The sequence below is a fragment of the Eschrichtius robustus genome, chromosome 17, assembly GCF_028021215.1.
Source record: "Eschrichtius robustus isolate mEscRob2 chromosome 17, mEscRob2.pri, whole genome shotgun sequence".
NCBI classification, from domain to species: domain Eukaryota; kingdom Metazoa; phylum Chordata; class Mammalia; order Artiodactyla; family Eschrichtiidae; genus Eschrichtius; species Eschrichtius robustus.
In genome coordinates this window covers 7703139-7725981 of record NC_090840.1, presented here as the reverse complement: position 1 = coordinate 7725981, position 22843 = coordinate 7703139, and the positions used below count along the sequence as shown (strand labels likewise).

The following is a 22843-nucleotide window of genomic DNA, read 5'->3' as shown; positions in this document are numbered from 1 at the left end:
CACAGGTAAATTTTTACATGTCATTCAGGAGTTTCGTGGGTCCTCTAAAGTCTAGGGGTTTCTAGACTTTTATTTGAACCCTGAATTAGTTAATCTTTCACATTTTTTTCACCTTATGATTGGGAGAAGTCTGTGGGTGTGCTGTATGAACCTTTGTAGACAGAAGCCTCTGATTCACAGATGGTGAACTTTTGGTGGATTGGTGCTGTTCAGATCACATTTGCTCAACATCCTGGGATAAATGCCAGATGTAGGGTCTACTGATGACTAGAATTTCTGAAGAGGTGGCTGTGGAGCTGGGAAAGGAGCAGGTGGGCTTGGAGTTGTCAGACCCGGCTAATTTGGAAACTTCCTTAACCCATGTGGCCTCAGTTTCTCCTTTTGTGTAAGGAGTGAAGAATATCTGTGGCATGTGATTTTATGGGGCATTTAAATGAAATAACAGACGATGACTTAGCAGAGGTAAGTCAACTGCTAGATGGCAGTGAGCCTGGCGAATGCTTATCACGTGTTTACTTGTTGTTCAGACACTTCCCAGAGGGTTGTGTCAGGCAGACTATGGATTCTTAGGAGCTGCAGATCCGGCAAGTCAGGGAAACTGCAGTGCACTTGATGGGAACGGTCCCGTGGGACTGTGCGAACCTCTTCGTGTGTAACAGGAAACCACGGTATCTGGGGAGGCTTCCTGAAAAGGGAGATGAACTTGAAAATCGCTCTTGCCAAGGGAGGAAGATGGGCTTAAACTTTTGGAAAATCAGAGGCACTCTTTGGACCTGTGCTCTCCAGAGGGCTAGACAAACATCAAAGAGAGTCTTTTGATGAAAAAACCTCCAACTACTACATTTAACATCTGGTCAGTGTTAGCATACAGTAACACCAGAATTCATTACTTAAAGAGATACTTGGGAAGCATTTCAGAACACTGCTTCATTTGTTCACTTTTTCTCATTATGTCACAGGCGGCCGTACGAGCTTCTTGAGAGAAGTGTGTATCATTTTTGTACAGACAGATCCAGCAGGTTTCCCTGGCAGTTTGGGTTGTCTGCAGACCTTCATATCCCTACTTCTGCAGTCTTCATTCTTCTTGCAGGGGTTGTGTCTACTGTCTTAGGTCTGGAAGGATGAAGTTCTTTTTCTCTCTTTGAAGTTTAATTTTAATCGTCTCTTTCTAAATTCTTATAATTTATTCATATTTTAAGCCATTGATGAAACTGCAGTCTTGTTTATGGCTGGTAAGTGATTAATCTGTTTTGTTCTGCTTTTATTTTCAGATTGAAGAATTTCGAAGGCTGAGGACACATGCAAAAGGGGCAGAGCTTGTGGAAGGCTGTGATGGGATTTTGGGAGACAATTTTAGACCCACTCAGCCACTCAGTGACAGAGTCATAAGAGCCGCGTTTCAGTAGCTGAAGAGGGCAGGAGCTGGTGCGTCTTCATCTGGGTATGTTCGGATTAAGCAAGGAAAACGAGGCACACAGCTGAGCCTGTCACACCAAAGTAACTCTCATGATGATCCTCATAATTTTGCAATGTTAACGCACTTCATTTAAATCTAGGACACATTCTCAAGCCCCATTAACTACAAGTCAGGTGGTTTGTAAAAATTTCATGCCGTGTTGGACAGAAATCTCCAGTCCTTATGTTTTCGAGCAGAGCAGCCTTTCATTCTAAGTTTTGCTCTAATATCGGCTTTCACAAGGGAAGGTGCCTGAGGCAGGGGAACAGTGACACGCAAGTACCTCTTTGGTACTTTACTATGTTGTCGCACCCTTGAAACTGCAGCTGTCACCTCCTGTTGATGGGGGAGCGTAAGGGAAGGGACTGGGGGACCTGTTGAGCCCCAAAGTGGCCCTTGTTGTTCAGTGCAGATTTGGTCGTCTTGCTTATCGGGGTAGGTAGGTGAGGGCAGATCTGGCATGAATGAAAATACTTGTCCTGTGGAAGTGCTTTTATTTGATAGATCAAGAAGCCCTTGCTAATTATCTGAATGTAGTATGTTTCTGTACTGATTAAAACATAATCTGTACATTTTAATATATCAAATAATTCAATGTATGTATTCCTTACCCTTAAGGACTAACAAAGTAAAACATAACAAACATGGAAAAGATAAAATATACATAAATGCCTCTGTACTGGGTTACTTCTTCGCCTTGTAGATTGCCCAAGGGCGTGTACCTAGGTCAGTGTGCGTTGCTGGGAAACCACTGCTTCTCGTAAGAGGGAAGCGTCTGTTGGAACAGTTTCCTAGGAGTCAGGTAAGAGCTCTGACTGTTTACTGGGCCGTTAAGAGTATGTACTCTCATCCCGTGTGAAGGGTGCAATGGACCGGGGAGTCACAGAGGAACAGAAATCTCTGGCCTCAGGGAGCTCACAGTCTCATGAGCCAGACAGCTGATATAGGAATTTTAAAGGGTGATCACTTCGTCCGCGTGTTTCCCTCTCCATTTTTCTTGCCCCTCTATTATTACTCCACTCATGCACCCAGTACTCCAGCCAATCTGTCTTTTCTCTGCTGTGAATGTGCTTTGCTCACCCAGTCCTTCCCCCCTCTCCTTTTGCTCCTTGAAACCCTAGCTGACTACAGGCGCAACTCACATACCGCCCTCAGCAGGAATTCTCTCCTTGTCCCTTATATTGTACCTCTTGTTTCACATTTTTTCTTCCAATTAGCTATTTGTATATTTCTTATTTCCTGTGTCAGATTTCAAGCTTCTTAAGGGTTGAAACGTGTTGATTTTACTTTGAATCCATCATGGCACGTAACACTTGGAGTCGTGGATGTCGTTAGGGAAATCAGAAATTCCTTAGAACTTATGTGTGTCCTGTATCAGCCAACCGTGTTCCAGTCCTTCGTTCCTTCTCAGTTTCTGTGTCAGCCAGTAGATGATGGGGATGATGGAGATGATGATGATGAGGCCAGGCAAAGTCACCTGTGGTAGGAACGAGAAGGAACTTTCAGTAATTCATATATGATAACAATGGAGAACATCCCAGAGTGCTTTAAGCTGAGCCTTATCATGGATGAGCTAAAGAATTAGAATAATATTCAGTCAGAAATCATTACTGAGCACCTACGATGTGATTGGTTCTGTGTATACAGAGATGAGAAGAACAGGTGTGGTCTCTGCCCTCATAAAAGCTAGAGTCTGAGATGGGGAACCTGACAATGGAGAAACAAACACTTCTGGCACAGGGAGATCAGCTCCGTGCTCTGCGACCACCTAGAGGGGTGGGATAAGGAGGGTGGGAGGGAGACGCAAGAGGGAGGGGATATGGGGATATACGTATGCATATACCAGATTCACTTTGTTATACAGCGGAAAGTAACACAACGCTGTAAAGCAATTATACTCCAATAAAGATGTTAAAAAAAAATACACAGTTACAAACTGTAATAAATTCCATGAATGAAAAGAACCAAGAGATGGAGTGAAGGAGATTTCAGATAGAGGGAGTATCTTTTGCAGAGACCCCGAGGGCCCAGTCTCTGTGGAGGTGATAAGAGTTTGATACATTGATGCACCTGAAAGAAGCCTTGTGAGTCTGGGGTATGGAAATGAAAAGGGAAGGTCAGGCAGGGCCTATCACTTAGAGGGCCTCGGCAGCCGTGTTAAGACATCTTTATTTCATCGTCAGTGTGCTGAGATCTAAGCGTTCTTAGGGGAGTGGCCTTCTCAGGAGATCACAGTGGCTGGAGAACGAATGGATCAGATTATTGTGGGCCAGGCTGTGGCGGTGGAAGGATATTTTAGAGGTCCACTGGGTAGCCAAGGTGAAAGGCATGCAGGCATGGATACCAGCCTAGGAGCAGTACAGATGGAGAGAAGTTGACATATGTGAAAGGGTCTTGGAAAGTGATGTCTAGGGATAAATTGGACGAGGGTGGGGGGAGATGGAAATATCAAAGATAACACCCGGGGTGTGGGGCTTTAGAAACTGTGTGGCTAGAGTGCCATTGAGTGACAAGAGGGAAGCCGGAGGAGGCTGTCTGAGATGGAGAGCGGGAGGGGACTGAGAGAGGCTTGTCAGTCACAACAGTGGGCCTGGCATGAAGGAAGCTGGAATTTCGAGAGCGGAGATCAGAAAAGAGGTTTGAACAGAATGTGGGAGTCGTGGGCATAGAGATTTTATACATACAAGTGTGTACGTATAATGTTCTCATGCTACCTGGGGATGACCTCGGATGTTCATCAAATCTTACGGGATGCTTTATGACAAGTTAACCAAAGCACAGAGAAGTTAGGTCATCTGCTCAAAGCCATTGGGCAGTGAGACTGGAAGTCGGACCCAAGCAACCTGCCTGGCAGAGCCGCTTGTTGCAAGCACTGCAGGACAGAGGTCAGGGAGCGTCGCCACGCTGGCGCTCAGGGTGGCAGGACGACGATGGAGGCGATTGCAGTGGGCAGAAGTTGGGTGTGAAGGGAGGGGGTGGAGATACCTTGTGATGGCAGCTTCAGACACGCGGGGGAAGGGGAGGTGGAGCGGGGAACGGAAGGCTGCGGCGACGGTGGGGGGGGCGGGGAGTGAAGGAGGCTTTTTTTTTTAAATTGAGATATAATTGACATATACCATTGTGTAAGTTTAAGGTGTACGATGTGTGTTTTGATTTGATCCATTTTTTTAAAAGTTATTTATTTATTTATTTATGGCTGTGTTGGGTCTTCGTTTCTGTGCGAGGGCTTTCTCTAGTTGCGGCGAGCGGGGGCCACTCTTCATCGCGGTGCGCGAGTCTCTCACTATGGCGGCCTCTCGTGTTGCGGAGCACAAGCTCCAGACGTGCAGGCTCAGTAGTTGTGGCTCACGGGCCTAGTTGCTCCGCGGCATGTGGGATCTTCCCAGACCAGGGCTCGAACTCGTGTCCCCTGCATTGGCAGGCAGATTCTCAACCACTGCGCCACCAGGGAAGCCCTGATCCATTTTTATATTACAATATGATTCCCACCTTAGCGTTGGCTAACACCTCTGTCATGTCCCATATATATCATTTCCTTTTTTGTGGTGGGAATGAGACTTTTTTTTTTTTAAACAAAAGAAGTAGTAAAACTTTTCTGTATGTGGGGGGGGGGGTGGTAAATGAGCCAGTGGATGGGCGGGGCTGAAGGTGCTGTTTCTCGAGGGCCGAGTCCTAGCAGTGAAGTCCCTGAAAAGTTGTCAGGGGGTGGGGTCCTCGGCACAGGTGGAGACTGACTTTTGTTATGGGAATGGACACTTTGTGTGCTATCACAGGAAGGAAGGAGCTGGCGGTTTATAGACAGCGTTTCACGACTTGCTTTACTGTTTAAGGAGGGTTGGGTAGAAGCTAGAAGAGGTTCTAGCTGCCAGGCAGCTGGGAGATGGGTGCAGAGTGAGGGTCTGGAGGGCTTACGGGCACGACCCGGATGGAAGGGCAGGCAGAGGAGGGCGGTGAGGTTGGTGAACGTGAATTTATGAACTTCCCCAGTGTAGGTTTGGTATACTCTCTGTGAATGTTGGTAACTATAAATGATGCTTTTTATGAAATAAGATTATTGGCTTGAATTTTTGATCCATATCTGGTCCTACACCAGAATTGCCTGTCTCTAAATATTTAAATAACCATCACTACTTTATCTCTCTCTTGCACACACACACACACTCTCTCAAATGTTTATGAAAAGATTACATATATTTCAGATACTTCATATTCATAGTATGATAGGAGGACAGTGTGTAATTTTCAGTCTTCGATTAATTGCAGTTTAGATATTTTAAGAGAGAGGATGGATTTATGTCCTAGTCTTGGTGGCTGAGATTACTCAAAGGAGGTCATTTTCCCCCAAATTCCATAAGAATGGTGCAGAAATTCTTTCAAAGGCGACTTCACTTCTGACTGTATCCTTTTATGAATACATTTTTGATCCTTTTATCTTGAAATGTGTAATACAAATCTAGTCATACTGCTACATAAAAATTATGTTGGGAAATCAGACTTATGGATGTGTGCTTTTTATTTGATATTTAATAATGCCCTAAGGCAGGTAATTCAAATTTTTATTAAAGTGAAATGATTTGACAGTCAGACTTTGAATTTAATGCATGAATGTTTCATTTAAGCTCTTGGAACTGAAAAGGAGAAAAAAACTTTTTTTCTGATAGTTCTCTAAAAAATGTTCAAAATTCAGATTTATTTTAGCTATGCTTTACTAAAATAACTTTAGTTTTTGGACTTAAAATGACATTTATTTTTGCATGACATGTCTAGACATCTGGAGGGTTTTGATAACCAAGACTTATTACTACCATGAATTATCTGTGACTTTTTATATTACCATTCAGGAAGTGTGAACTATGGTTTTGTACTTGTTTAAAGCGTTAGCACATAAGTCACCCAGGTGCAGGGCTAGTTCAGATTTCTAGGAGCCAATTTACCCACTGAACTTTCTTTACGATGCAGGAGAACCAAATCTTAATAACAAACCAAAATAAGACTAAGCTTTATGTCCAGTTTCCTTGCTGCCCTTGGCATGATAATATTGGTACTACCCTTCCAGTGAAATGATTATTTGCCTGTTTGTTTCATTAAGTATTAACCAATTTTTAGAAAGCTATTCTGACTGTTCAAAGATTTGCCTGCTTCCCCTGTGACTCAAATACTGTTAAACTGCACACATGTTTACAGTAACTATAGTTAATTATAATTATTTTCTGTAAAAACCAATGCCACAGAGCTCTTTAAATAACCTCCCTGTAAACAGGTAAATAAATATCCTACATTTCTTGGCAACATTATTTCCAATTACATTAACAATTTATCTATTTGTGAGATCTGTTATTTACATAAAACCCTGTTTCTTGAGTTGATTTAGCTTTAGAACAAAACAATATGATTAAACAACATATTTTTTTTAGCCATAGAATTAATATAATTATGAATAAAAAATGTTTTCTCCAGAAAAAAAAGTAACCTCCCTTCCACCCCTTAAAAGGGGAAAATATGTGTGCTCCAAATAGATGAGGAAAAAAAAAAAACCAGAAAAAAGGAAGAAGAAAAAAGAGGGTTATTAAACAAGTATCTCTGATCCCTGTGTCAAACTTACCCTCATATTTGGGCAAAGACCCGTTCTGGGTCTTTGAAGTCACATTCAGACTGTACTGAACTCTTCCCCATGTATACTTTTGCAATTAATAATGTTGTCTTCTTAGCTTTAATAAATGCTATAGCTAGCATCAATTTCATAGCAGCCTTCTTTTATAACCTAACAGAGTTGGAGGTTAGAAAAGACTAAGCCATTATGGAAAAGGAGGGGATTTGTGGGAAAGGGATAATGTCAACTCTGAATGACCAAGTAGGTAAAAGCTATTATCCTTTCAGGATAAATGGAAAGCTCAGAGCCATATTTTCAGTCAATAGAACTTGGACTGACTTCACTCTAATAATTTAATATGATGCACAGCATTAGGGTGAGAAATGAAAGCTCGATGGTAGAGCTATTTTCTATTTACTATATCCTATAGAATTGCCCGAAAATGAATGGATTTCCTAAAGGATCTCAATATGATTTCAGGAAAAGGCCAAAATACTAAGGGTGGTCAACCCATCTATTATGTTTTGACTCTGTGATACAAAAATTGTTCTTAACCCAAGAATGAAAAGTATCAAAGCTGTATAGACATTTCTTCAAGATTAGTAAAGAAGGAAAATAATCCCTGCTTCCGTATCTGTCCTTTTTTTCTTTTTTCAGTATTAGAAATGTTAATTTATTGTGGGTAAAAATTGCTGAATGATTTATTCCCCTCCCCACCCATGAATTTAAACAAAATTGTGTTTGGGAGGAAGGAAAGAGAACATCTTGCAGTCATGGGTCAGCTTTTATGTTGAACATTAATATATTATGATACCCTAAATATAGTAGATTTCATGATTTTAAACTTCATATATTTTCCATAAGAAAATCACCGAGACCAGGTTATCTCCTTTAAACATGTTGTATTATGTCTTTTTCCTCATGGATGCTCATTTTTGGTAATTTCCTCAAGCCAGTTTTTAAATTTTATTTTTCCAGTTTGAGACTTATTAAGAAAACATTGTTCACAGAGAAGCATTCATTTCAGTTTCTTCCTCATTTACTGTCTGTCCTTTCCAGTTCCTGTTTTCCATGATGAAGTTCACAGACACTTAGGAAAGCGGGTTCATCGTAGAGCCAGGGAACCGTGAGAGCCCAGCACACAAAGGGACCTTCCTGGAGGCCACTTGCTGTTGGAGTCCCCGTGGCTCAGCCTGTGGCGCTTCCTCTCTTTGTAGGTGGATCATCTACACCCACAGCCTCTGTTACCACCAAATGCCGATGACCCTCTCATTTATCTGCCGACCCCAGGTCTCTCTGTTAAGTTCTAGAATTGGATGCCCAACCGTTTGCCTCACTTTTCTTTTGGATGCATCAAAGGCATCTCACACTCAATATATAAAAGATTGAATATATGATCGTCCTTTGCAGACTTGGCTTTCTTCCAGTTTTCTTAGGAATTCAAGTCATACTTGACACTTCTCACCTCACCTCACCTCACATTTCCAATTTATCGTCCAGTTCACAGATTCGCCTTCGGATAGCTCCCAAATCCATCTCTGTGATCATCGCAACCCATAAAGTTAGCATCAGCTTTCACCTGGGCTGTTGCAGGAACACCCCCCTCTCTTCTACATAGGATTGTTGAAGAAAGATTTGTAAAAATAAAAGACATGGGTGACAGAGAGCCCTCAAACTTGCGCGTCAACTCTGATTGACCGACATGAGCTGTCGCGAGTGTTGAGAAGGATTCTGCATCCACGGCTGAGCGCAGTGCGAAAGGGTGACAGGACTCACTGGCGACATCTGTCGCTGGGGGCTGGTGGTGGTATTGTAGTTTGTTATTCCCATCTGCAGTGGAAGGTTGGGTGATTGGCATCTGACTTAAATGTCTCAGCTGTGAAGGTGCAGAGTCTTGAATGGGTTTTGGAAAATTGACCTGCGTTACATCTACTGATATGTAGCTGGATGTTAGCAGTTATGGAGGAAATACAGAAACATGATGAAAAGACTGAAGTCCCCTGATCAACCTTCTTTTTAATATTTTCCTTTTCTTTTGTATTAATTACTAAGCATAACTAAACATAGCAAATAGCTTACATATAGCAAAACCTAGGAGATCTGAAATCTCAGCATAGAAGTGAAATGGCATGAGGGTGATGGAAGGATCATGGCGTGAGAGTGGAGGAACTTACCTGCTCCAGGCCCTTTCTTAGGGATGGAAGCCATCTCCTGAAGAAGGGAAAAGGGTTTGTTAAAGAAGAAACCAGTTAAGGGAAAAGTAGATACTGACATGCCACCCACAAGGGTGAGAAACAATGTATCTTAAAGTATTAAAAAAAAAGCCATACCAAAAAATTGTCAATTTAACTATATAGGTCTTAGAGATATTTATATTTAAGTACAAATAGATTTGCCTTATTCTTTTGACTACTTCATTTTTTAAAAATTGAAGTATAGTTGATTTACAATGTTGTGTTAGTTTCAGGTGTACAGCAAAGTGATTCAGTTATATGTATATCTGTTCTTTTTCAGATTCTTTTCACTTATAGTTTATTACAAAACTTTGAGGATAGTTCCCTGTGCTATACAGTAGGTCCTGTTGGTTATGTATTTTATATATAATAGTGTGTATATCTTAATCCCAAACTTCTAATTTATTCCCCCCCCTTTCCCCTTTGGTAACCATAAATTTGTTTTCTATGTCTGTGGGTCTACTTCTGTTTTGTAAATAAGTTCATTTGTATCATTTTTTTAGATTCTACATATAAGTGATATCATATATTTGTCTTTCTCTTTCTGACTTACTTTACTTAGTATGATAATCTCCAGGTCCATCCATATTGCTGGAAATGGCATTATTTCCTTTCTTTTTATGGCTGAGTAATATTCCATTGTATACATAGACCACATCTTCTTTATGCATTCCTCTGTTGATGGACATTTAGGCTGCTTCCATGTCTTGGCTATTGTAAAGAGTGCTGCAGTGAACATTGGGGTGCATGTATCTTTTTGAATTATAGTTTTCTCTGGATATATGCCCAGGAGTGGGATCCCTGAATCGTATGGTAACTCTATTTTTATTCTTTTAAGGAACCTCCATACTGTTGTCCGTAGTGGCTGTACCAATTTACATTCCCACCAACAGCGTAGGAGGGTTCCTTTTTCTCCACACCCTCTCCAGCATTTGTTATTTGTAGACTTTTTGATGATGGCCATTCTGACTGGTGTGATACTTCAGTTTTAATTAAACAAACATGCCAGTGAAAACTTGTTTTGGTAGCAAACAAAGCTAAGATAGTCTAGACAATGCCCAATATCTTGGACAGAATCTGAAATATTTGTTGGATAATATGGAGGTTTCTCCAATCAAGAAATTTGCCACTATGTAACACCATTCTCACAGTAAATTAATTGTTAAAACCATAAAACCACATTGGTTTTGGATGGGTCTGTTTTCTATCACAGTGCTTCTTTAAATGCCTGCAAAATTTCTGAATTCTTATACTTTTAGTGGTTAGAAACTCATAAAGGTCTTTAGGGCTTGTCTGCAGAAAATATTTTCAAACACATCTTAGAAGCATGGAGTCGAACTGGATCTCAAAAAGTTATTTAATTGAGTCTTCTGCCTGAAAAGGTCTTCAGCTAAATTATTATAGATGATTGGTCCCCACATCTAGAAACAAACAAGCAAACAAACCTTCATTGTATGAGATACCTACTTCAGAGGTTCTTCTACTCCTGCATAATGCAAAAGGGGGAAAAAAAAAAAAAAAAAAGAACCTCATGAAATACTCTCCCGGTAAAGTATGAACTGAATTGGAACACCATTTTGATAGTAATATTTTTTATGGTTTGCCATAAATGAATATTTTTGATGAATGTAACCTATATTCCAAGTATTCCAAGATTTATGTTTTTCTTGTGTTTGCAGCATGTGAGAGTTCCTATAACCTTTACAGTGCAGAGAAACTCATGTAATTTTTCACAAATATGAGTGTTCATTCTGATTTTAGTATGGGTACAACCAGTGGTTCTCTAATGGTACCATTTCTTTCAAGAATGATTATATTTAGTGGGTCCCAGCAATTAAATCACTATAATGAGAAATAAAAGATTGTAAATAAGAATAACAATGTTATTAATCATCTAAATTAGTCGCTTATGGCACATTCCTGGACCTGAAATATTTCCATAGGAAATAATGCTAAAATCCACATTTACTTATAATTAGACATAATACAAACCTTCTCTCATTATAATAGTTGCCCAAATCCCACTTCAACTTAATTTCATTGACTTTGATTTCTGGACTGAAAGCATTAAGCTTGAACCTAGTGAAAAATGTATAATATGTGCATTCAATTAAGAAGTAATTAGATATTCAATCACCCTTACAGCACACTAGGGATTAGGGAAGGAGGAAGAAAAATGTGCCGGGGCTGTGGTGTATAACACAGTTTTGTTAATTAGTGTAGTGCAAATTGAGATTGAGACAGTGTCAGAATAGTATAACATAGGTTTGCTTGTGAAGAACTTTAAAAGCTAAGTTACTGTTTTACGATACTTTGATGCAGAGTTGTATAGAATATACCAAACAATCTGATGTGTCCTTGAGTTTCAGTTAAAGTTTACACATTCATTCTAAGTGACACATACTAATAAGTGATGAAGGGGAAAGAACAACTACTTTTTTATGTTGCCGACCCTCTGCTATATTTTATCTCATTTAATCCTCACAACGATCTTGTGAGGCATGTGCTTTTATTTCCATTTTAGAGATGGAGACCCTGAGGCTGAGAGGGGTTGAGTAACTTGCTCAGGGTCACAGCCAGTACAAGACAAAGCCAGGGTTCACACCCAAGTAGGTTTCACTGCAAACCCTGAGCTCTTTTCACTACGCCTTTCAAATAACAAAGGGCAGATAATTATGAAGTCCTTGTATATCTTTGCCTCCTTATCTCTTTAGATAAGTTCCTGGGAATGAGATTTCTAGGGAAAAAGGACACCTGTGTTTTCATTTTTGGTATCACATTGCTAATAGTCTCCCTAAGGGTTAACGCTAATTTATGCTTGCACCATGGATTGAAGGTGTTTTTGCCCTTTTTAAAATCAATCACTCTGTATACTTTCCACCTCTTTCTCATCTCCTTTTTACTCCTCACTTTCTCGAAATGTGTTCATCTCCGTTTACCTATTGAAATTTCTGTGGCAAGAGTAACCCCTTTGATTTCTCTAAATATGATACATATTCATGACAGAAAATTCAAACAGTACAGAACAAAATGAAGCAACAAGGATCTCTCAGACCCTCCTCTCAGTGACAGTCACCATGAACACTGGGGTGAACGTGGAGGTCCACCCATAGCTCAGTGGGGGATGGCTTAGGTTCCATTCTGACTCCACTGGTAGTTGTGTGACCTTGACAAAGTTCCTAATATCTCTAGGTCTCTTTTTTCATCACTTAAAAGAAGGCCATAGTAGTACCTACCTCATAGGGTGGTTGTGAAGATACAGTGAAGTAATGTAATTAAAGTGCTTACGGTGTTTTTGGTCCACAGTGTTAAGTATTTAATTAATGTTACCTTTATCATTATTTTTGTTCTTTTGATCTCTCTTTTTGCATATCTCTCATATGCACATCTAGACATATAATGTTCCTCATGGGATTATATTATGCAGGATATTTTTCTATCTGCTTGTTTGATATATCTTTTCATGTCATTCAATAGATACATGTGTACATTTTAATGATTGTACATAAGTTGCCTTTAATTATGTACTAAAATTTATCGAGTATTCCTCTATTATTGTACATTTTAGGTCATTTTCAGTACTTTGCTATAATCAACAGTACTGTGGTTAACATATGCATTTATTTCCTTAAAAACTTCTTAGTAGTGAGATTACTGGGTCAGAGCGTTTTAATTGTAATACTGTATATGTGCAAATTGTTCTAAGAGTTGTATCCCTTTATGTTTCCACTGACCATGTGTCCAACTACACATTTTTCTTCACCTTCACTGACATTGAGTATTTTCAAATTTCTTATCCTTGCCAATCTGATTAAAAATGATTCTGTTACATTATATTAAGTCTTTGAATACTTGGTTTTATCCTTGAATTTCCTGTTCTGTCCCATTAATCTGTCTGTTCATGAGCAGCAACCACTGTGTTTGTGACATTGGTGTATATTTCAGTGTTTGGTAGGACAAGATCCCTTACTAATCTCTTCTGTAGAGTTTTCTTATTTCCATGTGTTTAATTCTTCCAGGTAAGCGATAGGATCATTTTACCAGAAGGATTGAAATAAAGAATAAAAGAGAGGGTGAGAAAAAGAGAATGAAAGAAAGAGAAAAAGGAAGAAAAAGAATCTTGCTAGAATTTTTTATTTGGATTGCATTGAATACATAAAGTAATCTAAGGAGAATTGATATCTTTATAGTGTTGAATCTTTCTATCAAGGAACAATGCATAGGTCTATGCTTATTAAAGTTTTTTTTAATGTTCTTTAGATGTTGTATAGTTCTCTCCTCTGACTGAATTTGCTACAGGATGTGCATTTGGACTCTGGAGTTAGCCTGGGGTGTGGCTTGATTGGGAATATAGCACTTTCACCTCCTGCTCCATGGTTTGGGCAAATTATTGATATTCTTTCAGCCTCAGTTTCCTCATCTGTGAAATAGGGATACTAAGAGTCATACCTCCTAGAGGTGTTGTGAGGATTAAACAAAATATGGTAAAATGCATAGCATGGTGCTTCACAGGGGGCTAGCATTCAATAAATGTGAGCTATTACTATTATTATTGTTGTTTCTGTATTCATTATCAATTTTGGTTAGTGTCATTTTTCACTACATTTTTGTATTGGTTAATATTTATTCACTGAAAAAATAATTGCTTGGGTTTGTCCTTGGCTTTCTTATTAACCTTTCATATAGTTTCCAATGACATTTTAGTTGATTGTTTGTATTTTCTAAATAGACCCTGGTCACATCTGTAAATAATGACAATTTCATCTTCTCCTTTCTAATTTTACTAGTTCTTATTTTATTGCACCCTCTAGAACTCCCAGAATAATGTTAAATAATTAACAGTGATATCTGGTTTCCCTTTCTTATTTCGGATATGCCTGGATTTCGATTTCCAAATCCTGTGTTATCTTTCCCACCCTGTGTCCTTTCAGTCTTCAAAAGCAGTTGACACTCTTGACCTTCTCCTTTCTCTTTCTCCTTTTTCTGTTTATTTTCCTTCCTCCTGACCTGATACTGGTATTAGTGGGTGTGTTGAAAAAGAAGGTGCCTATGTTGCCCTTGCTTGTAATGGAAGGACATTTATTTTTAACCTTCTGTTCAGTGTATGGCAGTATTCTAGGGACTGTGTGCAAATATACACATTATCAGCATAGACTCCCCTGAGGAGCTTATAGCCTGGTGTTGGGAGCGAATCAGGTAACCCAGCTAACTCCAAATCCAAGCAGCATGAGGAAAAACTGCCCCGAGAGCATTCGGAAAGAGTTCTTACGTCTAGCATCTCGCTATTTCTTAAAAGACTCTTCTTTTGGAGATTTTACACTGAATTATCTTACTTAAAGAGGGACGTGGCAGTGGGTTATCAATTAGCTGAGCCAAAGTCACTGGAACTGAGGTCAGCCCTGTGACCTGCAGCAGCCTTTGTGAAGGACACATGGGCACATGTGCTTTATTATTTTTTTGATAGCTTTGTAGGAAATTCTCCAATGGTAATTTGATTTGCGCTCATCCCCGGGGGTCTCTTCACAGAAGATCATTTAAGGTTCAGAAATAGTCACATGAAAGATGGCATCTGTTATAATTATATTGAAATAGCTTTTGATTTAGAAGACTTCTTAGGATTATGGCCTTACTTCAAGGTCTCATTATGAACAATGATCACTGGATAATAGAACATTTCCTTTTATAGTTAAGCTTTCTTATTATTTATATATAGATAAATGGGTATTTGGGAGGAGGTCCCAAAGGGGAGAAAGTCAGCCTGATTACCTTTGTGTATTCCGAGTGTCATTTCTTTATCCAAATAATAGGAAATCTGGAGAGAGAGCAGAGAAGTTTTAGGAGAGGACCAGCAACAAAATCATTCAAAACACTTTTTCAGAACTCAGGGACATAAATTTACAAATTGAAAAGACCCACTGAATTTCCAGGGTAGTAGATCAAAATGCACCCACACCAAGGCACTATCGTTGTGAAATTTCTGAACATGGAGGGAGAAGTTACAGGGAGGAAAAAACAAGTCAGACTCAAAGAACCTGGAGTTTAAATATCAGACTTCTCAACAGCAATACTGGAAGCTAAAAGCCAGGGAAGAATGACCTTCAGAATTCTGAGAGAAAGTTGCAGCCCACCTACAATTCCTCACCCAAACTTTCAATAGTCATGTTCAGATATCAAGGTCATTAAAAATTTATTTCCCAGGAAGCTACTGGAAGATGTGCTTCACCAAAATGGCATAAACCAAGAAAACAGATGTGGGATCCAGGAAACAGGAGAGCCGACAAAGGAGAAAGGCAAAGGAGATTCCCAGAATGATGGTGAAGTGAGGTAGCCAGCATAGAGGGTGTGAGTCCAGATGTGAGCAGTTGAGAAGGTCCTAGAAGAGCTTCCTCCAGGAAGACGAAGTTGATAGACTGCATAATGTGTCTTAACTTCTTGAGAGGAGAGTCAGACAACTGTAGGTAGTTTTGGATTGAGGATGTAGGTGCAAAAAACTCAAGATAGTTATTCACTCCAGAGAAAACAAGTTGTGCAAGAAAGGAAAATTAATGATATATTAATACATGTAGTTCAGTTCTGAATAATATTTACATCATCACAATGATAGAAATCAAATATTGATCCAAATTATTATATAACTGTATTGGGAGGGTGGAATGAAGGGAAGGGTTTACAGTGTGTGAGTGGGGTGTGTGTGTGTGTGTGTGTGTGTGTGTAGAGAGGTAGGGGCTGATAGGAGGAAAGAGGGTCAAATGACATTCTCCATAGGGAAAGTTGACAGACAATGCTAAAACAGAAAACTGAAAAGGAGTAATACAGTCATACCGATTAGCTCTACAGTATTAATAAAATAATCAGCTCAAAGAGTTGAGGAGGAGCAAAGTGGTGGCATATGGGACGGGAAACGGATAGTTTTTGTAACACACCCTTTAGAACTACTTAACTTTTTCAACTATGTGCATGTATAATATTGATACAAATAAAAACATTAATAAAAATGTTAAAAATTTAACTTTTTATACAAGTAAAAACGTTAAATAAAAATGTTAAATAAATGACAGGAGCAATTGCTACTGTCATTTTGTTATACTTTTTAATGTATGTATGCACACATGTGTGGGCACACACGCACATACACAGACATACATATGTGCATTTTCTTGGGGTGTTTGCTTTGAGCCAGATGTTGTGTTGGGCCTTGGGAACACAGTGCAGATGAGATCAAGTATGATTCCATCCCATGAAAAATTTCTCTGAAATGCTGAAAAGTAAATGTCAAACACATGCTATAGAAAATAATAGGCCATACCGTAGTTCAGTTTTCAGTTAGTGAGATGTCTGTAAAATCAACGAAATAGTCACCAGTCACTCAGTTATGTGCCCGGGAGGCACTGTTGTCACATTATATCTGTTGTCATATTCCATTCTCACACAAACCCTACAAAGTAGGCATTGCCATCTGGGGCTCAGAAGGGGCAAATAGATTGCCTAAAATCTCCCAGCCAGTTGGTGGCAGAGCTGGGATTTGAACTTGAGTCTTTCTGATTCCACATCCACACCCCAGAGTGTGATCAGTTGAACTCAGGGACATAAATTTTTTTTGTAATTTTTCCAGCTAGTCTGGTATCATGCAGTGAACGAGATCAAGCATCCATCTCTGGGTGGCGGGGGGGGGGGCTAATAGATCATCCTCAGAGTGCCTTGGCTTTGGGAGGTGACATTTTCTTTGTTTGAACAATGTAAAGGTGAAAAATTCAATAAGCATAGGGCATTATCTTTAGTTTCCCTGTGAGGGAGATTTTAACAGAGTGAGCATCTAAATTCACCAGCAGAGTCCACACTCAGTTGAATTAGAATTCATTCTACATTTATTGAGAATCCTGTAAATCAAGCCATTAGAGCTTTAAAATGAACAAGACACCTGAGAGCTTGTGCACCTGTTGCACTGTGGTTGTATGTTCAATGTTAAAATGCTTTGGGTAAAACCTGACCTCGTGTCATTAGAGTGACTGCATATTTACTTACCTATCTTTTGTCTAATTGATGTTTTAGACCATGGTAGCTTAATTTTTAGAGTAGTTGGATATATTATTAAAGCGTAATTGAATTACTTTCATAAACTTGGAATCTCTGCCTCTAGACCAACCTTTCCCAAATGTGTTCTGCAGAGCATTGGTCCATCAAGATGTTTGTTAAATCAAGAGGTGACTGTCCCATACATTTGGAGAATCCTGAATATAATATTTTTCTTTTGCAAATTTACAGTGCACATTAGCATGTTAGAGACTGACATGGTTTTGTATGAAAGAATCATATTTTACTCTATGTAATCAGAGTTTCCACAGTATTTTTTGAATACAGATTCATTTTTTCCACCCAACTTCTAGAGTTATGTGGAACACATTTTAGGAAACGGGGGACTCCAGTTATTTTCCTTTTTGCAAAAAATTCATCCATGCTGACCTTTAGGCTCCTTTTAAAAAGCTCTAAAATGCTGAGGCTTTACAATTTGGATCATCAGTCAGTTTTATGTCAGTCACTTTGATTTATAAATGTGTTGGGTTATAGTTGTCAAATGCATACACAAACAATGTCCTACTTTACCTTTGAAATCACTTCTATGAGGCATAATCTTAAAGATTTGGTCATGACTCACTATCTTATTTGAAATTTTAGTTTGGAAATATACCCCAGCATTATTAATGTTTTCTAATAAATTGTTCCAGAAATTATATGTATTTATGTGAACATATGCATACATGTGTGGACATGTATATGTACAAATGTACAAGCATATCCACCCACATACCATGTATGAACAATTTTAAAGTATTCCATTGTATCATAATTTATTTTTTATTTTTTTCACATCTTTATTGGAGTATAAATGCTTTACAATGTTGTGTTCGTTTCTACTGTACAACAGAATCAGCTATATGTACACGTATATCTCTGCATCCCCTCCCTTTTGAGCCTCCCTCCCACCCTCCCTATCCCATCCCTCTAGGTCATCACAAAGCACCAAGCTGATCTCCCTGTGCTATGTATCATAATTTATTAAGGAAGGAAATTATTTAGCTTTTTCTAGTTTTTTTTTGCTTTAGTGAATATCCTTATACATAAAATCTTTGTATGATTAGGTGGTTATATCTCTATGATAAGTTCCAAGAAGTAGAATTCTGGGTGAAAAGTATATGCGCTCTAAATTTTAATAGATATTTGTTGTCCAAAAGATTGGACTTGTTTATTTTTAGCAATTGTATTAAAGTGTGTTCCCCCAGTCCCATCTCTGGCAACACGAGTAGATGTATTGAACTGAAATCTTAGCTGATGTTGTTTTCTAAATGGGAAGACTATTAGTTCTCTCAAAATGTACGTTTCATGTGTTGTTCTATATTTATTATTTCCTGATTTATTTAATAGAAACGTCACATTATTTGGGGACTAGGAAGCAGTGGTCTTTGTGCTCAAACAGTTACCATCTGCAGTTATTACACAGGAAATTAATGACAATAACTAAAAGCTTTATTTTTATTTATTATTATGCATGACGTGTCAATTTTTTGTTTAGAAAACAGTTCAAGTGTTCGTTTATTTATTTTGGTTGAAAATACATGTCTCTATGAAATTTTGCATTAATAGATTCTGCCAGAGAGATAAAATTATGCTAGACTTTGTGGAAAAATTGCAGAGAAGACAAACTTGAGCACGAAGATAGTTTTGAAATTTCCACATTTTCTTATGAAACTTCTCGTTTTTGCTGTCTCGTTGGACTGTAGAAAGACTTTCCAGTCTGCCTTGGAGGAGTGTCAGTAACATAATCGATTCCTTCTTTTTGCCTTAAAGGAGGAAGACAATGGTCCTATAGTGCCCTTGGGTGAGAAACGGAAACTTTGAGCTGCAGCTTCGGTTTATCCTCAAAGCCTGCGTTGTTTGCCTTCATCTAATCGAGCTTTGATGGACATCTGTGACGGTTGCCTGTACACGTGCTCTAATGAAATATTAGAAATAGCTGTAAATTCAAAAGAAACCCCATATTATGTATCCGTATCACTGCTACTAGTATTCATATTTTGCACATACTGTTCATTGCTTATGTGTAGAAGAAATGAAACTAGTTTTCAGAGTTATTAATATGAATATATATCATGTATTAATACTGAGACAGGAAAAATACATTTCCAGCGTTCACAGTCCTTCATTTCCTGTCTCCAACAGAAAATCCACTCATTCAGAAAATAATGTAATTCTTGATAATAAAATGAGAGTTTTGATCAAGAACAGCATACAGCTCCAAAATGGAATGTGAAGGATTAGTAAAAAACATATCTCATGTTACTTTGCAACCCTCATACCACGGTTAATGTCAGGGTGATTTGTTATAAAACATGATTTGGGAGTTAATGTAAGAACATAATACTCACTTTATATATTACTTTCTTAGTTAAAGGATTTAATTGAATATACGAATCTAATCATACTTATTTGACATATTAGAAGCTGAGGTTTCTAGGAATTTGAGAAAGGTATAAGAAATAAATAGGCTAAAGAGAAAGTGGATACTTTATTTTATAGCTTTATTTTCCATGATAGAAACATAAATTTAATAGTATCCTATAATAATTTAGTGTTGTACATTTTGTAGGACTTTAAAATATTTTATTGAGATCTTTGTTTTGAAGGTGAATCATATACTTATTTTAATTAATTTTAAGTGCTACTGGCAAATTTAAGCATATGCTTAGATGCAGTAAGATGTGATAGAATGAGATAATTTATGTAAAGCAGTAGAGTGCCTGGCACAAAGCAAGTACTTAATAAATGTTATTAGTTGTTGTTATAATTGTTGTAAAACTAACGACTTCAATAACATAGACACAATTCTGAGGGATTTTGTGATGCAGAATATCTAAGTTAGAAATAGAAAATAATACAGATGGAATAATTATGTGTTGAGAGATTTTAGATGTGTTGGATAAAGGTTGTAATAATGAAAAGCATTAAATGCAAATAAAAAAATCATACCAAGTATCCCTGAAAACAGAAGCTAAGAAGGTTCACGATGGAGCCTTGGGCAGGCAGAGAAAGGACCAGAGCTGCCCCAGAGAGAGGAAGCGGAGGCGGATGAAGGGTCAGCATCTAACAAAGCCCTGGACCACATGAGGGGCGGCATCAGGCAGAGCCTCTGAGAGGCAAAGGCAGTCCCGGGTTTCTCCCTTCTTTAGTTTCTTGTGTACAAAAATGAAGAAATGGCAAAGCATGGCTACAAAAACTTGGCATATTTAAATACATATCTTATAGACTAAAACTGATACCATGTACTTGCCAGACATTGGCTGCAGGTGTGGCCTTATTTGCAGTTAACATCAAAAGACAAAATCAAAACCCTCTCATGAGTGAGAGGCCAATAGGGCTGCTGGCACTCCTCTGGTAGACCCTGCGTTCAGGCCCTGGGGCTAAACAGTACATGGGCACCCAGTGTCACTGATCCTGATGTGGTTGGTACTGAGCAGCTGGGGACCATTCTTGGACTTAACTTCTGATGCTTCCTGCAGTCTCCAATCACTTGTCCCTGAAAAATACAAAATAAGAGTAACAACAAAAACTAATTCAAATGACTTTCAGGGTAATAGCTTGTTGCCCATATTTCCCCTCCAAAATATCTTTTTTAATTGAAGGAATCAAATTTATTTACTGGATATTTTCTGATTCAAAAGACTGGAATGAACTACTTGGTGCAGCTTGTGGTGTTCATTGGTGAGATTGTGTGGAAACTTATATTCTTTAATGTGCGAAACCCCTTCATTCCACCATTAGGTACCTCAGACTCAGATTAGGAATGCTGGTTGTAGTGATGCTTTTGTGGGAATGAAGTTGAAAGAGTAATTTGTCAATAACAAAAGTGTAAGTGACTGGTCAGAAATCTTATCTAGTTTTGATAGTGGCATGGGAAAGAAAAGTATGGGATGGACCTGGAAATTGGGGAAGAAGTCTCCCAAAGCAGAAGTGTGTGTATGGGGTAGTTAACTAAGGATAAGGGACAAATTTCACAGATCTTGAAATTTAATTTAGGGTGGATTTTGTTTACCTGAAAAAATGGCAAACTGAGGGTTTTCTTCTCATATGGTTTACACATATATAAGCACCTCTTATTCAAGTTAATTAATGTAGCTGATAGTATGTAATGTAATATTGATCTCAGAAAGTTTGTCAGTTAAGGTAATTTCAGTCATTTTGTTGGTCAGTCTAGCTGAAAGACTTGCTGATTTTGTGGATCCTTGATCCTTTCAAAGAACCAACATTTGATTCTGTTGGTTTTCTCTACTGTGTTTTTATATAATCTTTATTATTTCCTTCCTTCTACTTGCTTTGGGTTTATTTTGTGCTTTTTCCATTATCTTAAGGTGGAAGTTTAGGTATTGGTTTGAGATCTTTTTAATAAAGGCATTTATAGTTATAAAATTTCCTCTAAGCATTGCTTTAGCTGCATCCTATAAGTTTTGTTTGTTATGTTTTTGTTTTCTTTCATCTCAAAGTATTTTCTAATTTGCCTTGTGATTTCTTCTTTGACCCAATGGTTTTCTAGGAGTGTTTTGCTTAATTTCTGCATATTTATGAATTCCCAAATTTCTGAAATTGAGTTATAATTTTCATTGTGACACACTTTGTGTGATTTGAATTCCTTTAAACTTATTGAGGCATGTTTTATGGCCTAGATATGGTTTATTCTGGAGAATGTTCCATGTGTATTTAAGAAGAATGTGTATTCTGCTGTTGTTGGTGTGATGTTCTATGTCTGTTAGGTCTAGTTGATCTTCTGCATATTTCTATCTATCATTGAAAACAGGATATTGAAGTCTCCAGCGATTATTGTTGAATTACCTATTTCTTGCTTCAGTTCTGTCCGTTTTTTTTTTTTTTTCATGTACCTTGGGACTCTGTTGTTAGGTATATATACGTTTATCATTTTTATATCTTTCTGATGGAGTTATCCTTTTATCATTATAAAATGTCTCTCTTTATCTCCAGCAACATTTTTGTTTTATAATAGACTTTCTAAGACATTAGTATAACACTCCAGCTTTCTTATGGCTGCTGTTTGCGTGATATGTGTTTTTCCATCATTTTACTTTCAACCTATTTGATCTTTAAATCTAAAGAAGTTGGATCTTGTTTTTCCATCTAGCCTGATAATCTCTGCCTTTTGATTGGATTGTTTAACCCATTTATATTTAATGTTATTGTCGATATATTTAGGTTTATGTCTGCCATTCTACTTTTTGTTTTCTACCTGTCTCGTGTCTTTTTTTGTTTGTTTCTCTGTCCCTCCTTCATTACTCTCTTTTGCATTAAGTGACTATTTTCCAGTGTACTATTTCTTTTCTTTTTCTTTTATTATTCTCCAGTGTACTATTTCAATTGCTTTAATGATTTTTTAAAACTTTCTTTGGAGTTTATTTTCTTAGTGGTTGCTCTAGGGCTTACCATATATTGATACATGTTAATTTATTAGAATCTACTTCAGATTTATGTTAACGTGATTACAGTTGGTGTTCTTTGTTCTTG

At 38.1% G+C, this 22843-nt stretch overlaps 1 protein-coding gene across 1 annotated transcript in view; it reads left to right on the top strand.

Annotated features, from left to right (window-relative positions):
* CA8 (carbonic anhydrase 8) overlaps nt 1-19909 on the top strand; it is an 86708-nt gene extending 66799 nt beyond the window's left edge. The window contains exons 8-9 of the mRNA XM_068525610.1: nt 1272-1441; nt 19124-19909. Coding sequence (XP_068381711.1) covers nt 1272-1406 — 135 coding nt within the window. The 3' untranslated portion in view covers nt 1407-1441; nt 19124-19909. The remainder of the gene's footprint in view (nt 1-1271; nt 1442-19123) is intronic.
* The last annotated feature ends 2934 nt before the right edge of the window (nt 19910-22843 follow it).